Source organism: Lissotriton vulgaris, chromosome 2_1 (assembly GCF_964263255.1).
Source record: "Lissotriton vulgaris chromosome 2_1, aLisVul1.2, whole genome shotgun sequence".
NCBI classification, from domain to species: Eukaryota; Metazoa; Chordata; class Amphibia; order Caudata; family Salamandridae; genus Lissotriton; species Lissotriton vulgaris.
Window position 1 is genome coordinate 395,514,269 of NC_141687.1, and position 25,189 is coordinate 395,539,457.

A 25,189-nucleotide genomic window follows, 5' to 3' on the forward strand; every position below is an offset into this window, starting at 1 on the left:
CCTCTGGGGTTCTTTTGTGTAGTGTATTATGAAGGGGCGACCAGGCACACTGCAGTTTGGGGTGGCCTTTTTAGTCGTACGCAGGGGTGCAGGGTGGGGGGGTGTTGTAATGGGCAGTTGGTTGGAGGGGGAGGGGGGTTTGTTATTGTTTACGTATTTGTTCTTCTCACAGGGCACAATGTGTATTGCTGCTATACTGATGCTCTGGGTTCCGGGGGGTTGGGGGGGGGTGGGGGGAGGGTTATGGCGCTTTGCTGGGATGGGGGGGGGGGGTGATTTGAAAATGTTGTCTTGGAACGTTAATAGTCTGGGTAACAAGATAAAACGTGGTGTTGTACTCCAATTTCTCAGACGTCACTCCCCTGATATAGTCCTGTTACAGGAGACCCATCTGATAGGAAATGCGTGTAAGGGCCCTTGATAGACGAGGCTATAGGTTGGTAGCACATGCTGGATTCACATTCTGGCTCCAGAGGGGTCGGCATAATGGTCAAATCCTCCCTGCCCCTTGAAATAGACGAAGTTGCCCTTGATGATAGGGGTCGGTATGCTGCTGTCCTGGGCAGTGGGAGGGGAAGGTGCTCACAGTTGTTAGTGTATATATTCCCCCGGGTCTTTAGGCTACCACCTACGCCGATCTTGGACGAACTCTCCTGGGGCTTCCAGATGGTATCCTGGTAATGGGTGGGGATTTCAACTCTGTGGTCTCGGGTGAGTGTGATCGATTACCCCCCAGGGTCCTGCCGGCGTCACAGTTGTGGCTATCTGAGTTGCTTGAGACTTTCAGATTAGTGGATGTCTGGCGGATGCTGCACCCTACGTACATGCAATATACGTTCCACTCTGGAGCGCACAGCAGTCTCTCTAGGATCGATTATTTTCTGATGTTGTCTGCTCATACTCCTCTTGTGCGTGAGGTTCGCCATCTTCCCAGGGGCATTTCTGAACATTCACCCTTGTTGCTTGAGGTTTCGCTAGGTTTTTGTGGTGGGAGCAGGGTTCCCCCTATCCATCCTTGGCACTTAAGGAATCCTAAGTTGCGCTCCGAGCTTCTCAAGGCCATTGATTGTTATTTTAATGAGAATGTGGGGTCCGTCTCTTCTCCTGTCTCCTTGTGGGAGGCTTTTAAAACTGTTATGAGAGAGTCGGCACTGTCATTGATCGCTGCCGATAAGAAGGCTAAACGTGAGAACTTAGTGCGCCTCGAGGAAGAAATCACTTTGCTTGAGAGCGAATTAGGTGGTAATGATACTCCTGCAGTCCTAGACTCCTTGGCGCTAAAGCAGGCTGATTATAGGGCCCTGGTGACCGATGCAGCTAAAATTATGAACAGGAATCAGCTGGGCAGACTCTATGATGTGGGCGATAGGGCGAGTAAGCTTCTGGCATGGTTGGATAAATCTGAGAAAATGAGTCGTGTGGTGCCAGTGATTAAACGGTTGACTGGGGAGTGTGTGTCTGACCCAGGTGAGATTGTGGAGTGCTTTGTGGACCATTTTCGGACGGTTTATCGATCGGTGAGTGATAGAGATGAGTCTGATTCCCGCCTGCTCTTGCGTGATATCACCCTGCCCTGTATTTCGGATGAGGATAGGTCCACTTTGGATGCACCTATAACGGTGGATGAGGTCGCTATCGTCATACGATCCCTTCGTTCGGGTAAAGCTATGGGGCCGAATGGTCTGCCCATCGAGCTTTACAAGCTGCGGCCTGATAAGATGGCGGCGTATCTGCGACATATGTTCATGGAGGCCTTTGAAACTGGTCTCCTCCCCCTTGATCAGCGTTTGGCCACTATTGTGGAGAAGTGTGGCTCACTGGTTAGAGCAGGCAGACCCTGAAGCAGAGGTCAGACCCGGGACCAGGGTTCAATTCCCGACGCGGCAGGGTCTTGAGCTCAAATGTCCATGGACTCGATAATTCTCGCTTCGGTGCCTGACCTAATCATGGGTTCACACTCTGCAACTCTGGGCATTAAGCTTGCTTAATCTCCACAATGGCCCCCCGCGGCGGGATGCCTGGCTTTCACCTTGGGGATGCCCTGTAGGGGCTATCTTACAGGGAAAAGCCAGGACGGGTTCCCAAGGCAAGCGCGGAGATACCCCTTCGGGGGTCGATTCTGGCGCTATATAAGAAACATAATAATAATAATAATAATAATAATAATAATAATTGTTGTCATCTACAAGGACGGTAAACCTCGTGACCAGTGCACCTCCTATCGCCCCATTTCTCTGCTTAATGCTGAGCCCAAGATCCTGGCTAAACTACTTGCGAATCGTTTGCTAACGGTAATCTGCGACCTGATCCATCCGGTTTTATTCCCCATCGGAATACAGCACTCAATCTTCGTAGACTTCACGGGGTTCTCGCGAGACCGTGACGCTGACCGAACCCGCCATCTTAGCTTCTCTCGACGCTAATATGGCTTTTGACACCATCGAGTGGTCTTACCTTTGGGCGGCTCTTTCAAAGTTTGGCTTTGGCCCTAATTTTATTGCCTGGGTAAAACTCCTTTACGAACAACCACTGGCCCAGTTGGTGGTCAATGGCAGAGTGTCTGGTTCGATCCCTCTCGGGCGTGGCACCCAACAGGGTTGTCCGCTCTCCCCCCTCCTCTTCGCCTTAGCACTGGAACCGTTGGCGGAGTGGCTCCGGTGGGAGCCCTCGATCAGGGGCATCCGGTGGGCCCCTGACCTTGAAGATCGTGTCTCGTTATACGCCAACAACATTCTCCTTTATTTCACTTCACCCCAGAAGTCACTCAACGTGCTTTTTGATGTCCTCACCTCCTTCGGGAAGAATTCGGGTCTCGTCATTAACTGGACTAAATCATGTATTTATGTCATAGCGGGGGAGCTTCCTCCACTACCCCGTAGATTCCCGATCCAGGTGGTTGAGACTGGTTTCAAGTACCTGGGAATTCATGTCTCCTTGGACCCCTCTGTCCGCTATGACCGCAACTTATATGCTCCTCTCCGGCGACTTAAATTGGACGTCCAGCGGTGGCGCCGCTTGCCCCTCTCTCCATTGGGGCGTGCGGCTCTTTTCAAGATGATGTCCCTCCCTAGATTTGTGTACGCTCTGCAAAATTTTTTCGACCCTGTACCCTCTTGATATTTCCGCGAGGTCGAGAGCCTCCAGAGACAGCTGATCTGGGAGGGTCGGGCACGTATCTCCTTGCCCAAACTTACTTTGCCCCGGTAGCTTGTTTCCTTCCAAGTGAAAGAATTGGCTTGGTAGTTTGGTTTGCCCTGTTCCCATGATACACTGGGCCAGGGACAGACTAATTTGCATATAGCCAGGTTCTGAGCTGGGATGGTGCAGTGAGCTAAAAAACGGTGTTGGATTAAGCCCTGATCTCTTGACTGGGTGAGAGTATTCTGCTTAATTCAGAAACTCTGTCCATCACCACCCCCTGTTGTTTAATTATGGTACGATGGTGGCATAGCCCTCCCGGACATCAGGCGCTACTACTGGGCCTCCCAGTTGAGCGCCGTTAACCATGTAACGTACTCCCCAGGTCCTGTCCCTGCTTTTGTGATGGACAAGTTCCTCTTGCCGGGCGTGAACTTCAACAGGGCACTGTACTCAAAGGAGCCATTCCGCTTTCTGGCTGGACCTACGAAGTGTGCTGTGCGTGCGTGGAGGGACGCGAATGTTGCTACGGGCTGGTGCGATAGGATGACACGACTGACTCCATTGTATGACTCTGATAGGTTGGGTAGCCTGTGGCGAACGAAAGGGTTTGATAAGTGGGATACGATTGGTATCAGCAAGGTGGAGGATCTTTGGTCCAAGGGCGCGGTTAAGTCCTTTGACCCCCTCAAGGTGGAGTATCATCTTGGCGACAATGAGTACTTCCGGTACCTTCAGGTGCGCCACGCTTTGATCTCGGTTTTCCCTTCGGGGACGGAGATTCCCCAGTCGTCGCCGCTCGAGGACCGGATTCTGGATGGCCATGTGCCTGACAGCACGATCTCTTTGATTTATAAAAAGCTTATTAACACCAGGGCTGACCTCCTCGTGAGGCTTAGAGCTTCGTGGACCGCGGACGGCCTGGAATTAGATGACGAGGATTGGCAGATGGCTATCGCCTCCCCTAAGGAGGTGGCCATTCCAGCTCGCCTTCGTTTTGTGCAACTGAAGATCCTCCACCGAGTTTACATGACTGGTACGCGACTGGTGCGGATGGGTTACTCGATCGATGGGCTGTGTAAGCGTGGTTGTGGCATGAGTGGTACCCTTCTACACATCATCTGGGAATGTTCTGTGGTATCCGTTTTTTGGTCCAGAGTGCATGCCATTATGGGACGGGTCACCGGGGTCTCTCTCTTGCCGGAGGCTCGTCGTTGCCTGCTCAACGTCTGGGAGCCTACGGACTGTACGGTTGCTCAGACTTTCTGGATCACTCTTGGTAACATGGTTGCCAAGAGGGATATTGCTCAACTCTGGGGTTCCCGTAGGCCGCCTGGGATAACAGCTTGGAAGGAGAACATGGACTGGTGCATGTTCCGGGAGAAGACGGTCTATTTGGCTGGGCCATCCTAAGAAATGGGGCAGGATTTGGTCTCAGTGGAACACGTATCGTGGTGATATCTGCACTCCTCCACTTAAGTATACTACTGATGTCCCATTGTCCCCGTAGTTGACGTTCCAGATGTTTGTCTATAGTGCTATTCTGAGTAGTTCTGTTCACCATTCCCCCGTCCCTGGACGTATGTCATAATATTCTTTAGAGACTGGTTCCCTCGCCCTCTCCCCTTGAGCCCTTGGAATCGCTCTTACCATGTGATTGTGTGGTGTGTTTTGTTATATGTTTTTCACCAAAATCATAAAATGAAATCTGTTTTATCCTTTTGCTTTTTCTGTGTTTTGGTGCCGGTACACTATTAAGCTGCTATTATCTGTCCTAACTGTACTGCCGCTATATCTGGCATCCAGATGTTCATTGTCATAGCGGCCGGCCCGATTGGGTTGTAGGCAGACGCTGTGTACTGTGCATACCGAAAATAAAGGTTTAAAAAAAACATAACTTTCACAAACACCAGTTCTCTAGAATACATAACAAACTGAATTTAATTGGCACTTTAAACATTGGATTTACTAGTGACCAACTTGTTGTCATTCATATAATCGCCCTCACACGGATGAATGGCTGAGACGGTCAATGTCAGACCCGACTAGACAGATCTCAACAGCAGCAGATGCACGAATCGGGTGGGTTCCTGGCAGCGATACCTGTCACGTACACGTACAGCCATTGTGAGCTGCCAGTGGGGGATAATATACTGCATTGCTAAACACTTATAAGGTCCCAAAGGCGAGACCTATTGGCTATGCCAATGCTTGTTATGTGCAGTGATGCATCAGAGGGTGTGGGGTCCCTGATGTGCTAACTTTGGAACTGGGGAACCAGATTACAGTGTTGGCTGAATATCCTGTGATTCTGGCTAAATCACTTAATCTCTCAGTGAAAAAAAAATAATGCCTAATGTAACCGGGGCTCATGTAAAGCTCTCCCATATCTTCAGGTCGAGTTTACACTATATAAAACCAACTGCAAAAAATAGTCAAGCTACCAGAAGAAGTCTACATGAATTACATATTATATGGGGCGGATTCTCTGGTGGGCAAAGCTCTTATCACACTGACCCTTGGGATACCGTGGGTGTTCCAAACAAACTTGCCCTACTGCCACTCCTCCGGGGATATATGACAGAGTGGGTGCAGCGCGCACTCAGAGTATTTGCATAATTTGACGTCAATGTCCTCTCTCCTAGCATGGCAAAGCTGTCCCAAGGTCGCTTACCGGCACACCAGATGTGATGGTCAGCGCGAGCAGAGTCAGGACTGGAAGTGCTGATAAGGCGGAGAGAGCTCTGATAGTTCCTAGTGCAGGGAATTCTTCCCTATACACCAGTTACACCAGGGCACCAGTCACCGCTGCTTTCGCTTCCCTGTAATCAGTTGATGCCCTGAGTAATGCGTGCAACTGTCCTAGAGTGAGACCCTGGTGTATAGTATGCTGTGAGACCTGTGAAAGGGCACATGGTGGCCCAGGCCAGGACCATTGCACTTCTTGGCTAAGGAGGGTGGCAGGCACTCAAATGGAAGCAAATTAAGAGGTGCAGCACCCCTTACCCCTCGTATCCCAATGACACCGCCCAACACACTGACTACAATGGTGCCTGATTTGCAGCTAGGCCAGTGCATTGGTAAGGCCTGTGGGCCTGGGTAAAGTCAACTGTCAGACAGGCTTGTGTGATGCCGCTGAGCACTCCTCAGGTCCTCCGCTCCGATACTAACAGTATTTCTGAGGGTTGGTCACGCCAGGCCCTGGGATTCACTGGTCCTGAGTCAGCCTAAGTCTGGTGCCTCTGCCAACACCACCCCACAAATACAGACACTGATATTATGCTGCTGATAATGATAGCAGCAGGAGAGCAGCGCCAGGATTGACTGCAGATGGCTGGCTCGATGTTCCAGCAGGCACAGGAGGCCTGTGCCTGCCCTCTACCCTTCTGTCCAAGAAAGCTAGGTGGAGAGGTTTACACTGTGCATGTCAGGCTGGCCTTCACAAGACAGCCGGCCAAGTGACTTGAGCAGTGTAAAAACTGGAGCTGCCAGAAACACTGCTCCCAGCTGCCAATCAGCAGCTATGGCCCGGCCCAGGGCTTCCACTCAGCTCAGCTGAAATGAGAAATAAAATAGTAATGAAATCTCCGCCCAAAGGGAGGAACTTCTGCTGCATGTCAGTCTGACAGAAACTTAAGAAAAACTCTAGGAGTGCCCTAGTGAGTTCAGCTGCCTTAAAGTTATGCTAGTGTACTTTGGGGATATCGAATACAATTGTCTGCATGGCTTCATAGTCCTATTGTAATCTAATTTAGCAGACAGTAGCTCTGGTATATATTGATGATTTCTAACCCTGTTGGGTTCTTGAAATACAGAGTTCCATTTCTAACGTTATCTTTGTTTATTGTGGGCTGTCACCTTGGTCGACTCCTCACAGGCATTTCAAGCGCTGGAGTGCCTTCAACAAAGGGCTGCTTTAAGAAGAATATAGGACACAAATATAAAAGTGTGTGCCGTTCATGAGGTTTTCTACATTCCTACTTGGTCTCTGAAGCACACAGGAAAATCTTTGTCCACATGGGCACTTGTTAATTGTGCTTGTATTGTGGGACCATTGAAGTGCAAGTATCCCTGTATTCTGGGTTGAAAACTGTACATCTTGAGTTTTCATACGAGACTGGAGTTTGAGGACGTTAGCAAGACTTTTTATGTTACCGAGGAGCTAATCATATACAACGAACAAATACAAAAAACTGAAAAGATTGTGATGCTCATCTCTTCTCCCTGCCAATTTCCTGTTACTGATATGTTATCCCTATCCATTGTTGTGGGATCCTCGTTGTCCGTTCATTACAACATTACACATGTCCCACATGGTTACTTGTCAGTAAGAGAGGAATCCTGGGGATTGTCCATGTATCTATCTTATATCCCCACCAAAGCCCTCCCAAAGATGTCCTCACCCGATCACTTGTTTCCAGAGGTTAATAGCGTACCCCTTCAACTGCACTGGGTGTAGTCCGCTATTTCCCTCCTCCATTCCCAGCCTCTTCAAACATTGTTATTATGTCCCCCATACCTCCACCCATATTTCTAAGACCTCAGTTATCTTTTTGTCTATGTGAAACAGCCTGATATGTTTTTCCTTCGCCAGTGACCATTCAACAGTGTCTCTCAACCAAAGTGTCACCTCTGATCCAGGAGTGCCCAGCCACCCCTTTGATATATACTGTTTAGCCAGGAGGAGGGCAAGATGAAGGACTTTATATTGCATTTTCTCTTTTTCAAGTCTGCTTATGATACATAATAGGCATTATGTAGGGGAAAGATCAAGGACTATACCTGTTGCTCCTTGGATCCACTCCACCACTAATAAGTCAAAACCTTTTTGCAGTACCATGCCAGATGTAAAAAATGAGGCTCTTCCCGCATTCCGAAATGAGGGCAGACTGTATAACAGCTGACATAGAGCCTATGTACGTTAAGAGGGTTAAGATATGAACTATGCACATAATTCAAATGAATGAATTCGAATCTGGCAATATTGGAGACCACCTTTACTATGACAGATGTCATCTTCCATTCATTGTCTGTGAGTGGACCACCAAAACCATTATTCCATGCCATTCGAGTTGCCAGCTGTCATCAAAGTCTATCTGAGTTGAGGGGCTTTATATAGCCAGGACACCAGATGGCAACCCTCTTCCACAGTAAGGAGCACATATAGGGGCACATGCATAATTGAGAATACCGGTTGCAAAGGGGCAGATTCGCATTTGGGATGCATCAAACCAAATGCAATTTCGCAATGTAGGGAATCGCAAATTTTGCGATGACCTAAATTGCAAATGCATTTAGGGAATCGCAAATTGCGATTCCCTAAATGCAATGCATGATACACTTCAAAATTGCTAATTCTCAATTTGGAATCGCAAATTACCATCAATTTCAAGTTTCAAGTTGATGGTAATTTGCTAAAACTTTGAAAAATGCACAAAGTGCCATGTTGCGCAAACACATGCCCTTTGGGCATGAGTGCGCGCAACATGTGATCACATGTCAATTTCAGGGGTGCATCAGGGTGGCCTTTTGGCCCCCTTGGACCCTTAAAATTGCATGCACAATTTGCGAGTACCTACTTGTTACATGCAAATTGTGCATGCAATTCCCGTTAATTCCTATGGGCTTTTGGCCCATAGAAATGAATGGGACGCTATCCTTTAATTGCGAATTGCGAAACCTACTTGCATAGGCAATTGCGTTTCCTTAATAATCGCAATTATGGAATCGCAATTGCCTACATTGATGCATGTGCCCCTTAAGGTTTCTAATCGGCAAAGCGGCTGAGGAAATTCCGTCTAAATTTATCTAGTGGTTTGTGTGCTTTTAGCATATTGTATGTAGTGGCCCTCACCCACTGAGAAAATTTCACAGGCCTCCTGGAAAATGTTAAACATTTCTCAGGATAGAGATCACCTAGCAGTACACCCTTCCTCCTGCCAGTATGCAATAGACATGGTAAAACTTTGCAATAGACATGGTAAAACTTATGTCTTTAAATGGTTTCAGTACCCACAAGTCCAGGTCCCTGGTGAAGGGGGTGCCGAAGGACCCTGGAGATTATTTGTTCTCAAAGTCATGTAGACCAGAAGGAGGAATTCTATTACCACGTTTGAGCCCCTCATCAAAAGCTCCACTAAGGGTGTGTCCTTGCATGTCCTTCATAGCAGCCGTTTCCCACTATTATCTGTTTCGGCCATCCATTTTCCTGCATGTTGAACATGTGCTGTATAATAACATAATGCGTCGGAGCTACAGCCCACTCTCCTCCAAGGTGTTGAGAGCCACACAGCTTATCTTTCCTGCCCATACCAGCAATACCAAAAAATTGTTTATTTGTTGGAAAGTGGCATGACGTAGGGCAAATAAATAGTGATCGATCACATAAGGGTATCTGAGGATAAATACCATCTTGGCAACGGCAACCTTCCCATTTTCACAAGGGTAATTTGGCCCAAAACTAGATGGACGATTGCAACCCATGCATTAACCTTTCAACATAAACTGCATACTCTTTCTAGGCTATAGATGCTGCTCTTATGTCGAGATATCTGAATTTGTCTACCTCCCTGTGTAGTCCAATGTTCGGCAGGCAACCTGCAACCTGCCTAGCTCGACGCAAAGGCGCCCTAGGGGAAGAGTATAGTTTTGCTTCTGTTAACCTTAGACCCCGTCACCTTGCCAAATTCATCTAAAAGTGCTAATGAGCCTGCCCCAGACTCCCTCGGCCTCAATATGTAAAATAGGGCATCATCTGGTAGACAGAAAGCACATGGGTGGTATCTCCCAATCAGATTCCCCAATCCCTCAGCACTCCCTCGAGTTTTACGGCAAGCGGTTCGAACACTAACCAAAATAAGAGTGGCACGGTGCCATGCTGCACCTCTAAGGTCTCGGACACAACTCACCCACTCCTCACCCGGGCCCTGGGATTTGTCATGGAGCAACTCGATCCAAGCATGAAAGTTAGTCATGAATCACATCCTCTTCAACCCACCTCCAAATAAGTCCCAGCTAGCATATCAAAAGACTTGGTTATATCCAGCGACGCCAAGACCAGCTCCGCGTCCCAGTCTTGCACTGGGTACAATCGATGAGTCAATTTATAAATAGCCTTTAAACAAGGCCAGCTGATATCAGTTTGACTTGAGAAAGAAAGTACACCTGTTCCAAAGATCAGCATGCTTACATGCCAGGGAGCACCACAGAACTTTTCCACATTAATTAGTAGCTGAGAGGAGAAAGAAATTGAGTCTTTATCCTCTCCAAAGACCTTCAGTCATGCAGCAACTGGTGCCCCTAATTCTAACGGGATGTACTGGGGAACCTGCAGGAGGAGTTTGCAGGTGGCTAATTTAAGTTAAAGTTAAATCAGGATACGGAAAACATTTTGTGTTGTCTCCGAGGCTGACCCACAGTCATCTGAGCAAGTACTGTGATAACAATTAATCTCCTCGAGCAACACAAACTATCTATTGCAGAATTTCAAACAGCAAAAAACTCAATATCCTGAGACCTTCTAAGTTCAACTCTAAGTGCACAAGCAAACCACATTGCTGCCCTAAAACCTCGGGGGGAAAAGAGTTGCTCAAACACGCATTTAAATAGCAGTGTAGTTCAATAATTGCAGAAAGGACACCCACTTTATATTGCAAATTAATTTTAAAAGTCCTTGTCACGTGATATTTAGTCTGAACCCCTTCCTCATAAAATTATCATCCTTTTGATTATCCCCATTTCTCACCACAGTTATCGCCCTTTTCTCCCCAAGAGCTACGAACAGCAGTCTATTGTCAAGTAGCAGAGACAAACTGTAACCCTATTTTTTTACTGGTACTGTCTGTGGAGGAATAATTTTCTGCTCACATATATTACATATAGGAAGGAAATCTATCAAAACACCTGAATGAAGCCATCCAGCCATATAGTTGTAAACACATTACCTTGTGATGTCATCAAAGACACCATAGCCCGTCTTTTTGTCCATCACCCACTGACCGATGAACACGCTGGGGGAGAAGGAGGTTAACTTGCCACTGCGCAGCATGCCATGCCCGTGACGCATGTTATCTTGGAAGCAGCCTTCATAAACCTCTCCTGTGGCATAGCTGCAATTACAGAAAGTATTTTAAAAAGTGTATATGGACTAAAATGCAAGATGTAAAAGACTTATTGGGTAAACAATCCTTATGCCTTGCCTATGAAAATGATAATCTCTCACATTAAAAGGTAGAGAAGCAATAAGAATGAATCTTTGAGACAATGACAAAAAGAATAATTCATGCTAAGAGTAAAGGCAGGCCCTTTTGTTATTTAACCATTTATTTACTTTATCTTGTACGCTTTACCTTTAAGTGTCAGTCAGTCACTTAGCCTACCACCACGCTACTAAGAACTCGGTGGCAAATATGGCCACTCACAACTGTTCCTGTTATGTAAAATAAAATAGCTAAACAAGAAGGTAGGTGCTACACTGTGCACTTTAGGGACTCCTTTGAAATTCAGTTTTACAGCTCAGTCAAGACAGTTAGAATTGTCATACCCGTTCATAATGACAACCCACCCAGAAGGGTTGTTAGCACTCAGATGTAATACCATACTTTGGACAGAAGAAGGGGATAAGTTCACAGAAGACCATATAGCATTATTGAACAAGTTACTTCCCTTCAGTAACTATATATCTGTAAGAGACATAGATTAGTTATGGATTCCTCAGCTTATAACTCGTTTACCGCGGCGCGGAGATTGAGTCGCTCAATCTCCACACAAGGAGGTGGAGGCTGGACAGATTCGGGCGGAGAATCGTCCTCTGCTGCTGCGACAGAAGATCCTCCTGAAGGGGCAGTCTGATCAGAGGATCAATGGCCATATGCAAGAGCTCGGGATTTCAAACGCTTCTCGCCCAAGAATGACTTGTGCCCGGTCATGCTTGATCTTCTTCAGAACTCTGTGTAGAAGTGGTATAGGCGGAAAGGTGTATAGAAGACGGCAACTACACTTGTGATGAAAAGCATCCCCTAACGAGTGCCGTCTTGGAAATTCCAACGTGCAGAACTGCTGACATTGAGCGTTCTCTTCGGTGGCGAAAGATCTAACCAAGGCTCTCCCCACTGTTAAAAGAGACCTTGCACCACCTTTTAGTGAAGACGCCATTTGTGATCCATCATGCACCGGCGGCTGAGTTTGTCCGCCCTGGAATACAGAGAACCTGCCAGGTGTTGAACCATCAGGGACAAGCCCTGATGTTCCAGCCACTTCCAGAGGCGAAGTGCATCCTGACACATATATATATATTTGTTTTACAGAGTTTTATATAGCGCGACTTGCACAAGGGTATCGGATATCAGAGCGCTTTACACAAGCACCAGTTGCGTTACAGGAGGACACATTAATTTGTTTTGTTAGGCACGAGGAGATAAAGTGATTTGCCCAGAATCACACGATGTTGAGCGTCCTTGACGAGAATCGAACCCGGTTCCCCAGCTTCAAGGTCGACCGCCCTAGCCATTAGGCCATTTCCTCTCCACGACGCCACCCCACCCTTTTTTTGCAGTACCACATGGCATTGGTGTTGTCTGTGAACACCTGCACTACTCTCCCTTTGACAGAAGGAAGGAATGCTTTCAGTGAAAAGACGGATCGCTCGACGCTCCAGAAGGTTGATGTGGAGCCTTGACTCCGCTGGAGACCAGAGGCCTCTGATCTCCGCCTCTCCCATGTCGCTGCACCACCCCAAAAGTGATACATCTTTCATCATTATGAACTCTGGCTGGGGAAGGGAGAAGGACCTGCTGTTGACCCAATCCTGGTCGTTAGCCACCACTGCAATTGCTGTGCCGCAGCCGAAGCCGCCGGCATCGAAGGCCTAGAGCTCCCAGACGAGTACAGAGGGCCGAAGGCACGCTGGCGGAGTCGGGCTGCCCAAAAATAGAATAGAGGGCTTCATAAAAAACGATGAAGTTGGGCAGGGTTCGCTCCGTTTTACGGGAACGGAGGCAGGCTAGGAGTCGACCCAATATGCCCCGCGGGTGGAGCCGGACGACAGCCATCCGCATCCCGCCGCCCGATAGACAGACAGGGAGAACGCGAAGAGCGACGGTGCTTCTCCGCCTTCTTTTTGTGCTTCGACTTACCTGAAGACAAAAACTTCAACAAGGAATGGTTGTGCTGACTGTGCGACGGGTCCCGCAACCTCCCTCTCAACTGGGACCTTGAGCGGAGTGGAACCGACTGCCGGGCCTCCAGAAGCTTCCTGGACCACTCGAGCAAAGACTTTGGGGCCATGGCCCGGCAGTCGGAACACAGCTTTGGGTCATGGTCGCGCTTCAGGCACCAAAGGCACACAAGATGGGGTCCGTCACCGACATCAGCTTGTGGCAGGAGCCACCAGGCTTGAAGCCGGTCTGCCGAGATGAAATCCCTGTGCACCAAGAGTCTTAAAGATTCATAAAAGAGATCGACAAAAAGTCTCAAAAATAGAGTCAAAAAGTGACTCGGCGTACCACTCTCTCCGGAACTACCCTGGCTGGTGCGAAAAAATAAAGAACTGAAGTCAGCGCGCAGGGGACATCTAAGTAGATACTGCAACGTCATTCCGGCGACCAAGACCCCAAAGAATGCGGAGTCGCCTCACGCCACTTACCGACGCGCAGGAGTATCACTGAAGAAAAGATTCTCCAGATCCAGTCTGACCCCTGAGGGTAATTCTAAGGTGAGGAATCCATAACTAATTGTCTGTTTCAGATGCAGACTTTCCAGTGGTGGCGGGTAGGGAATGTTATTGCGAAAGGAGATTGGGGGGGCAGGGTAGGTGAAGGGAGGCTGAAAGCAACAAAATAAAAATTCATTGATGTGAGCACTGTGGTTCAGCGCTAAGATGGGGACTGGAGGCCAGGGTATGTTCCCCACCAGACTGTGTAATGCAGCCTGGTGGAGAACATGCTAAGTGTGCATGACGCTTTGGCCGGGCTAAGATGTCTGGCCAAGAAGTCATGAGAACTTTGACAGTGTGCACTCACCACACCTCGCAGGCTCCATCCCCAGCCCAGCCCCGTTGCAAAGAAAAACAAAATGATAATAAAGTTATCATAATTTTTTAAAAACTTTTTGGTGCTCTCAGAGCAGTGGGGAGACACTCATCTTCCTTAGCAGAGGAGCCACCCCTGAGACTTTCACAGCAGTCCTGCCAAGCACCTACACATCAGTGGTTGGATTAACGCATTTTAGTGCTGGTGTCTACTTCACCGGACTAAAATACATTAGTCCCACAAAAACGTTAGCACCCCAGGGACCACCCGTGCTGCGCACAAGGCCGAAGAGGCTGAAATGCCAGAAACCGGTCCCCGGTAGCTTGTCTCCTTTCTGGTAAAGAATTGGCTTGGTAGTTTAGTCTGCCCTGTTCCCATGATGCACTGGGCCAGGGACAGACTGATTTGCATATAGCCAGGTTCTGAGCTGGGATGGGGCAGTGAGATAAATAACGGTGATGGATCAAGCCCTGATCTTTGGACTGGGTAAGAGTGGTCTGCTCAATTCAGACACTCTGTTCATCACCACCCCCTTTTGTAAATCGATTTTGGCCACTATAGGTGTGGCAGGGTATACTCAGACATGAGTCCCTTTCTCACTGCTCCATCAGGATTCAAGCAAGCCGGGCCGAAGAGGCTGAAATGCCAGAAACCGGTCCCCGGTAGCTTGTCTCCTTTCTGGTAAAGAATTGGCTTGGTAGTTTAGTCTGCCCTGTTCCCATGATGCACTGGGCCAGGGACAGACTGATTTGCATATAGCCAGGTTCTGAGCTGGGATGGGGCAGTGAGATAAATAACGGTGATGGATCAAGCCCTGATCTTTGGACTGGGTAAGAGTGGTCTGCTCAATTCAGACACTCTGTTCATCACCACCCCCTTTTGTAAATCGATTTTGGCCACTATAGGTGTGGCAGGGTATACTCAGACATGAGTCCCTTTCTCACTGCTCCATCAGGATTCAAGCAAGCCGGGCCGAAGAGGCTGAAATGCCAGAAACCGGTCCCCGGTAGCTTGTCTCCTTTCTGGTAAAGAATTGGCTTGGTAGTTTAGTCTGCCCTGTTCCCATGATGCACTGGGCCAGGGACAGACTGATTTGCATATAGCCAGGTTCTGAGCTGGGATGGGGCAGTGAGATAAATAACGGTGATGGATCAAGCCCTGATCTTTGGACTGGGTAAGAGTGGTCTGCTCAATTCAGACACTCTGTTCATCACCACCCCCTTTTGTAAATCGGTAATACATTTAAAGCAGTAAACATGGTGTGCTGCCCAGCTGCATAATCTGTTCTCCCAGCAGTGGCTTCCGCAATTTTAATATAATAATTTTCACAGGATTACATGAATTTATGCACCACGCTGCAGGCCAGGGAAAATAATGATCACCCACTTTAAAGGCAGTACCTCCCCCAGATGTCGGAGCTCATGACGAAACTATCAATCCAGATCTACCAGCAGTAACAGTCCAGGCCGAAGTGGCCATAGCAGGCATATTTCCGGTGGGCCGGAAGAGTAGAGTCCGGATTTAGACCAGTGGGGTCCGTTTTTGTGACTTGGGGACGTTTTTGCAGCCGTGCAATATTGGCCCCCTGTTACAAAGGTAGCAGCAGTAATTTCTACCAGAACTCCCCCCCACACCCCGGCCGGACATAATTGCCAATTGCCAGTGCTGGTTTGCTGTCCCCGTCTGGTCACAGTGCTCCTGGCTACTTGTGGATTTAGAAACTGCACCTTGTCTATTGGTGTTTTGCAATTCCACCAAGGGTTTGATGCGGTGGGCGTAATGTTTTGTTTGCTATGCCACGTCAAAGCATGCGCTACCACGGGAGAGGTTTGCTCTCTTGCATACATGCCAACATTTTAGAAGAGGGAGATTTTTTTTAAAAGGATGTATTTTCCTTATTAACTTCTATTTAAGCAGAGGCAATTTCATGGGGGAGACAGCCAAAAGAAAGCAACTTTTTTGGCTACAAAGTCCCGCCTGAATTGGGTCTATTGGCATGTATGTCATTGGCACTCAGGATCATGTTTTTTTCACTGGCTTGGTCCGCAGCTGGAATAAAAATAATAATTTTTACCTCTGCCCTCCACATGTGTTAGGGTGCAGCATACAGACTTGTTTCCCAGGCGAACATCTTTCTTTAAAAAGTGGGTGCTCGCAGGCCGGCTAACCAAACCAGCCTGCAGTGCAAGCAGAGAGGCTGACTCAGCTTTTCAGTCAGGCATGCAAAGGTCTGTCATCTGGGCTACACTACCAGCTGTGAGGATACAGTCATGAGTCGACACTCGTGAGTCGGTGTGTATACTAGGGCGTGTGGCCAATCCTCAGTAGGTGAGCAGATAGCCCTGTTTCTGTTGGTAGTCTGCCTTGTAGCAAACATTCATGTAATGAGCTATTTTGGAGTAATCCTCAATTGGGTTCTATGTCCATATGTTATTGTGGTAGTCGATGTAATGGTCCTACAGTGGGCTTTGTCAATATCTGGTGTGTTGTACTTTGAGGCGGACAATAGGGTTGTCATCTTTCCCAGGGTAAAATACTGGTGATATGTTTTTGTTTTAAGATTCTGGCAGAGGCCTGGACAGGATACTTAAATAGAACTTCACTTATATTTTCATTTGTATGATTGCTTTTTTTAGTCTTTGTTTACTTTAATTATCGGTCAGAGATTTTTAAGAGAGCTCCAGAACACATTTTAAAGTGCATTCTTCTTATAATTACTGTTTAAAGTCTGTACAGATAAGGGGAAAATTACTGGCTTCTAGCAATGTTGTTAATTTTAGGTCTCATAGAGAGACCTATTGCAGTCAAACCAGAAAGCTGAGGATTTGTAGAAGTGCACGTGCTCGTGAACGCGCTTCTATCCCCCTGCCTTGCTCTTCAAAGGCTCCCCTTACCATTTGCTCCTGCTTCCCCGCCCACTGCTTCACACTTCACGGCCGCCAGGCCGTGACTCGCATTTTTTTTTTCTCTGTGCCCTCACCTCTCCAGCCCCTCCCTGCTCGCCGTGCTCCTTGCTTCCAGCCCAGGCCAAACTCATGCCTTCAAAACATGACCGCATTGTACAGCCCGGCTGCCTTTTGTTCTCCATCAGTGTGTCGACACCTGGTGTTCTGCTTTCTTTCCTGTGGAGCGCCATCGGCTCCGTTAAATGTAGAGTGCTAAGCACCAAGCATAAGTAGGCTTGATTCAATCTCAAACCTTCCTTTCACTGCCCTACAATGCCTGTCTCCATTTCTCACTCTTGAAGGTTCTTTCAAACCCTACTTTCTCCCTGTGTTACTTATTTCCTATCTGACTCCGTCTCAGTGTTGTGCCTTTCTCTACCTCTGACTATTCTGTGATCTTGCGCCCTTTTTCACACAGAAGGAAAGTTAAGCCCCCTTCCATCCTCTTATTCCTTCAGTTTACAATAGTTTCTAATTAGTTGTGTTGTCTTCATCGATGGCTGTGGAGGCCGGAGAATGAGCACCTACTCCCGACTTCCCAACATGAAAAATGGGTGAACTTGGGCAAAACTATTTTTGTGTCTCGTTATTCTGATCTACCGGAGCTTGCATCATTTTAATCTTGTTCATAGGCTCTCTGTATTCTCTATTTAATAACTGCATGTTTACATACTTCAAGTGTTCTATGCGCCGTTTACATCTCTGCTCGAATGACTCCTCATTCTTTTCAAATGATAGTGTGCCCGATCACCCTCGCGTCAGCCCAACGCATAAATTGTATGCATACATGCTGTACAACTTCAGTACCATGTATGCATCTCTTGCCATTCATCACTGTGTGCCCCCTGCGTACTCTCCCCCGAGTCAGTGACACAATCGTTCTCCAGCAGGCACACTGGCACCGTTCACCACCTTCGTGCAAACACCGTGGCACAGAGAGTTTAGTATTCCAGCTCAACCTTCTAGTGCAGACACAGGACACCACCCTCGTGCAGGCACAAAATCTCAGCCTACCCCGTTCGTGCCAGCACAGCACCGTTCACCACCTTCGTGCAAACACCGTGGCACAGAGAGTTCAGTATTACAGCTCAACCTTCTCGTGCAGATACAGGACACCACCCTCGTGCAGACACAAAATCCCAGCCTACCCCGTTGGTGCCAGCACAGTGACACATCTCATTAACCTCACGCGGGTTCTGAGGCACAACTATGCTCGTGCAGTCGCAGTATCACAATTGACTACGCTCATGCAAACACAGTGGCATATCTCACCTTCCTCGTGCAAAGTGGTACAGGTGACTACTCTCTTGCGGCCACAGTGACATGCCTAAAATGAATGCCTAGACCCCGCAGAGAGAGGCCTGATCCTATGCCCACACTGGGGTGCCAGCCAGCTCAGTGCTACCACAACTTCTACTTTTTAGCACAGTTGGGTTGCTCTGTTCTTCTGTGCACACCTGGATATATTTACCCATCCTCAAAGCAGCCCACCTGCAGCCCACTTCTCCCCTTATTGCGAGGCTTTCAAGGGATGTCTGGAGGGTGAGTGTGTTATACAAATATGAAGATTTGTGGACGTGCAACACTTTAAATGCCTCATAGGTAGCCGCATCCGATTGTTTAACGCAGCACGGAGATGGTTGTACCGCCTGACCCACAATAGGAGATTGGCCAAGACTAACTTCCCACGCACCCCAGTACAAACTCGTAAACACGCCCCCAGCAATGGCGGTCTCCAGCCTCCCCAATACTTCAATAACCTCACTGGAAAGCTCACCCAAGCTGATTCAATAGACGCTCATTTAAATGTCGGTCTAGTGACTTATGCCAGCATCTGCGAAACCTGTACAAACAACACTTGCCAAACATCCACAAGCAACAGACATCCACAAGCATCAGACATCCACAAGCATCAGACATCCACAAGCATCAGGCATCCACAGGCGTCAGGCATCCACAGGCGTCAGGCATCCACAGGCGTCAGGCATCCACAGGCGTCAGGCATCCACAGGCGTCAGGCATCCGCAGGCGTCAGGTATCCACAAGCGTCAGGCATCCACAAGCGTCAGGCATCCACAAGCGTCAGGCATCCACAAGCGTCAGGCATCCACAAGCGTCAGACCTCCACAAGCGTCAGACCTCCACATGCGTCAGACATCCACAAGCATCAGGCATCCACAAGCAGCAGACATCCACAAGCAACAGACATCCAGAAGCATCAGACACCCAGAAGCATCAGACATCCAGAAGCATCAGACATCCAGAAGCATCAGACATCCAGGAGCATCAGACATCCAGGAGCATCAGACAACCAGGAGCATCAGACAACCAGGAGCATCAGACGTCCACAAGCATCAGGCATCCACAAGCATCAGGCATCCACAAGCATCAGACATCCACAAGCATCAGACATCCACAAGTGTCAGGCATCCGCAAGCGTCAGGCATCCGCAAGCGTCAGGCATCCGCAAACATCAGACATCCGCAAACATCAGACATCCGCAAACATCAGACATCCGCAAACATCAGACATCCGCAAACATCAGACATCCACAAACAGCAGACATCCACAAACAGCAGACATCCACAAGCATCAGACATCCACAAGCATCAGACATCCGCAAGCATCAGACATCCGCAAGCATCAGACATCCGCAAGCATCAGACATCCGCAAGCATCAGACATCCGCAAGCATCAGACATCCACAACCATCAGACATCCACAAACATCAGACATCCACAAGCATCAGGCGTCAGGCATCCACAAGCGTCAGGCATCCACAAGCATCAGGCATGCACAAGCGCCAGGCATGCACAAGCGTCAGACATGCACAAGCGTCAGGCATGCACAAGCGTCAGGCATGCACAAGCGTCAGGCATTCACAAGCGTCAGGCATTCACAAGCGTCAGGCATTCACAAGCATCAGACATCCACAAGCGTCAGACATCCACAAGCATCAGACATACACAAGCAACAGACATCCACAAGCAACAGACATCCACAAGCACCAGACATCCACAAGCAACAGACATCCACAAGCAACAGACATCCACAAGCAACAGACATCCACAAGCATCAGAAGTCCACAAGCATCAGACATCCACAAGCATCAGACATCCGCAAGCATCAGACATCCGCAAGCATCAGGCATCCGCAAGCATCAGACATCCACAAACATCAGACATCCACAAACATCAGACATCCACAAACATCAGACATCCACAAGCATCAGGCGTCTGGCATCCACAAGCGTCAGGCATCCACAAGTGTGAGACATCCACAAGCGTCAGACATCCACAAACATCAGACATCCAAAAGTATCAGACATCCAAAGGTATCAGGCATCCTCAAGCGTCAGGCATGCACAAGCGTCAGGCATGCACAAGCGTCAGGCATGCACAAGCGTCAGGCATGCACAAGCGTCAGGCATGCACAAGCATCAGGCATTCACAAGCGTCAGACATCCACAAGCGTCAGACATCCACAAGCGTCAGACATCCACAAGCGTCAGACATCCACAAGTGTCAGACATCAACAATCATCAGACATCAACAATCATCAGACATCCACACGCATCAGACATCCACACGCATCAGACATCCACACGCATCAGACATCCACACGCATCAGACATCCACACGCATCAGACATCCACACGCATCAGACATCCACAAGCGTCAGGCATCCACAAGCGTCAGGCATTCACAAGCGTCAGGCATTCACAAGCGTCAGACATCCACAAGCTTCAGACATCCACAAGCTTCAGACATCCACAAGCTTCAGACATCCACAAGCGTCAGACATCCACAAACATCAGGTATCAGACATCCACAAACGTCAGACATCCACAAGCAACAGACATCCACAAGCAACAGACATCCACAAGCATCAGGCATCCACAGGCGTCAGGCATCCACAGGCGTCAGGCATCCACAGGCGTCAGGCATCCACAGGCGTCAGGCATCCACAGGCGTCAGGCATCCGCAGGCGTCAGGCATCCACAAGTGTCAGGTATCCACAAGCGTCAGGCATCCACAAGCGTCAGGCATCCACAAGCGTCAGGCATCCACAAGCGTCAGGCATCCACAAGCGTCAGACCTCCACAAGCGTCAGACCTCCACATGCGTCAGACATCCACAAGCATCAGGCATCCACAAGCAGCAGACATCCACAAGCAACAGACATCCAGAAGCATCAGACACCCAGAAGCATCAGACATCCAGAAGCATCAGACATCCAGAAGCATCAGACATCCAGGAGCATCAGACAACCAGGAGCATCAGACAACCAGGAGCATCAGACGTCCACAAGCATCAGGCATCCACAAGCATCAGGCATCCACAAGCATCAGACATCCACAAGCATCAGACATCCACAAGCGTCAGGCATCCGCAAGCGTCAGGCATCCGCAAGCGTCAGACATCCGCAAACATCAGACATCCGCAAACATCAGACATCCGCAAACATCAGACATCCGCAAACATCAGACATCCGCAAACATCAGACATCCACAAACAGCAGACATCCACAAATAGCAGACATCCACAAGCATCAGACATCCACAAGCATCAGACATCCACAAGCATCAGACATCCGCAAGCATCAGACATCCGCAAGCATCAGACATCCGCAAGCATCAGACATCCGCAAGCATCAGACATCCGCAAGCATCAGACATCCGCAAGCATCAGACATCCACAACCATCAGACATCCACAAACATCAGACATCCACAAGCATCAGGCGTCAGGCATCCACAAGCGTCAGGCATCCACAAGCATCAGGCATGCACAAGCGCCAGGCATGCACAAGCGTCAGACATGCACAAGCGTCAGGCATGCACAAGCGTCAGGCATGCACAAGCGTCAGGCATTCACAAGCGTCAGGCATTCACAAGCGTCAGGCATTCACAAGCATCAGACATCCACAAGCGTCAGACATCCACAAGCATCAGACATACACAAGCAACAGACATCCACAAGCAACAGACATCCACAAGCAACAGACATCCACAAGCAACAGACATCCACAAGCAACAGACATCCACAAGCAACAGACATCCACAAGCAACACACATCCACAAGCATCAGAAGTCCACAAGCATCAGACATCCACAAGCATCAGACATCCGCAAGCATCAGACATCCGCAAGCATCAGGCATCCGCAAGCATCAGACATCCACAAACATCAGACATCCACAAACATCAGACATCCACAAACATCAGACATCCACAAGCATCAGGCGTCAGGCATCCACAAGCGTCAGGCATCCACAAGTGTGAGACATCCACAAGCGTCAGACATCCACAAACATCAGACATCCAAAGGTATCAGACATCCAAAGGTATCAGGCATCCTCAAGCGTCAGGCATGCACAAGCGTCAGGCATGCACAAGCGTCAGGCATGCACAAGCGTCAGGCATGCACAAGCATCAGGCATTCACAAGCGTCAGACATCCACAAGCGTCAGACATCCACAAGCGTCAGACATCCACAAGCGTCAGACATCCACAAGCGTCAGACATCCACAAGTGTCAGACATCAACAATCATCAGACATCCACATGCATCAGACATCCACACGCATCAGACATCCACACGCATCAGACATCCACACGCATCAGACATCCACACGCATCAGACATCCACACGCATCAGACATCCACACGTATCAGACATCCACACGCATCAGACATCCACAAGCGTCAGGCATTCACAAGCGTCAGGCATTCACAAGCGTCAGACATCCACAAGCTTCAGACATCCACAAGCTTCAGACATCCACAAGCTTCAGACATCCACAAGCGTCAGACATCCACAAACATCAGGCATCAGACATCCACAAGCATCAGACATCCACAAACATCCAGAAGCATCAGACGTCCACAAGCATCAGACATACACAAGCATCAGACTTACACAATAATAATAATAATAATAAAAATAAGGGAGTTTTATAGAGCGTGCGGTTATGCTAGCTAGCTTGTCCCTGCGCTAAGACAGAAGGAGACTCATACAAACGGGCCGCCGAGTCAGCTAGGTAAGGTAAGCATCAGGCATCCACAAGCATCAGACAACGAGGAGAATCAGGCGTCCAGGAGCATCAGACATCCACAAGCATCAGGCGTCCACAAGCATCAGGCGTCCAGGAGCATCAGACATCCACAAGCATCAGGCGTCCACAAGCATCAGGCATCCACAAGCATCAGGCATCCACAAGCAACAGGCATCCACAAGCAACAGACATACACAAGCAACAGACATACACAAGCAACAGACATACACAAGCAACAGACATACACAAGCAACAGACATCCACAAGCATCAGACCTCCACAAGCATCAGACCTCCACAAGCATCAGACCTCCACAAGCATCAGACCTCCACAAGCATCAGACCTCCACAAGCATCAGACCTCCACAAGCATCAGGCCTCCACAAGCATCAGGCCTCCACAAGCATCAGGCCTCCACAAGCATCAGGCATCCACAAGCATCAGGCATCCACAAGTATCAGGCATCCACAAGTACCACACATCAGACATCCACAAGAATCAGGCATCCACAAGCATCACCCACCAGCCACCCACCAGCCATCCACAAGCGTCAGCCATCCACAAGCGTCAGCCATCCACAAGCGTCAGCCATCCACAAGCGTCAGGCATCCACAAGCGTCAGGCATCCACAAACATCAGGCATCAGACATCCACAAGCGTCAGCCATCCACAAGCATCAGACATAACAGCTCTTCTGCTGGGCCTTCCTTCCCTGTCCATTCTCGTCTCTGAGCCCACAGCAGAAGGTGTGCAGTGTGTTTTATTTATTTTACTGTCCATTTCAAACGGACTTTGTTGGTCAAAAAAGGATAAACGTCTAATTCGCCCCGACTAGAATCCGACCCCAGATACTTCTTGTTGCACGCAGAAATATGTGGTGTAGTTAACTTGCTGAGGTGCCTTCACTTAATGGCTGGATAGAAAAAAAACTGTAAGGAGGCAGTCAAAGCAATGAGCACACTGGTAGTCCGGCTTCTCAGCACTCACTGTGCCCGCCCGTTCAGAAAGCACAAAACTGTCAGATAAGACGCTTTGCCTATGTGCAGGAACTAAGATCTGAACTCAGGTTTTGTGCCTTTGAAGCCAGAGGCCACATGTCCGCCTCCTTTTGTTTGGTTACAGTGATTAACATCTTAGAATTCATTTATATTAGTAGCATAACACAGGTGCTCGAGGGGACGCATTGAAACCTTGAATCAATATTAAAATTGCACACAGTAAATTCCTCGAATACGGGATGTTTACGGTCGCCCTCTATCTATCTATCTATCTATCTATCTATCTATCTATCTATCTATCTATCTACCTATCTATCGCCCTCACTCTATCTATCTCTCTATCGCCCTCACTCTATCTATCGCTCTCACTCTATCTATCTATCACACCACAACAGCATCACTCAGGGGCACCACAACATCACTATGTGCTACCACAGCATCACTGAATGCCACAGCATCACTCGTCACCACCACAACATCACTCAGCGCCACCACAGCATCAATCTGTGCAACCACTCAACAACAACTGGTTCAAATATGTTCTCTCAATGTTTCAAGCTTTATTACAAATGTCGCAAAAAGATGTTAATATTTCACTTCTGTTCTTGGATTTTCGTCACAATAAAATACACTGAACATAATCTTTACAAAAGTTATTTACAAAAGTTTAAGCTATTGCCATTATAAATTACAATAACATTTAAGTATTAATTATTTTAAAAAATTAAAAGCCATTGTTATTTGTAATATCAATACATCTAAGTCACGTAAATACAACACATATTGCATTACAAATGCTACAGGTGTCACATTTGCAAAAGTTACAACTATTGGCATTGTAAATGACAAAGCTATTAATTTAGCTATTTTCAAAACCAACACAAATAAAAAATGTGTAATTTACAATACCAATAGCTCAAACTTTCCTAATGCGAGACCTATTGCATTGCAAATGCTTGTTGTATTGGCTGTGTATTTAAGGGTAGTAGATTAGTGACCTTCCATTGCAAATGTTTTTAAGCAGTTTC

The 25,189-nt window shown here is 48.2% G+C and overlaps 1 protein-coding gene across 1 annotated transcript in view; it reads right to left on the reverse strand.

Annotated features, from left to right (window-relative positions):
- ALS2 (alsin Rho guanine nucleotide exchange factor ALS2) overlaps positions 1 to 25,189 on the reverse strand; it is a 1,343,724-nt gene that overhangs the window by 666,179 nt on the left and 652,356 nt on the right. The window contains exon 21 of the mRNA XM_086955258.1: positions 11,082 to 11,246. Coding sequence (XP_086811384.1) covers positions 11,082 to 11,246 — 165 coding nt within the window. The remainder of the gene's footprint in view (positions 1 to 11,081; positions 11,247 to 25,189) is intronic.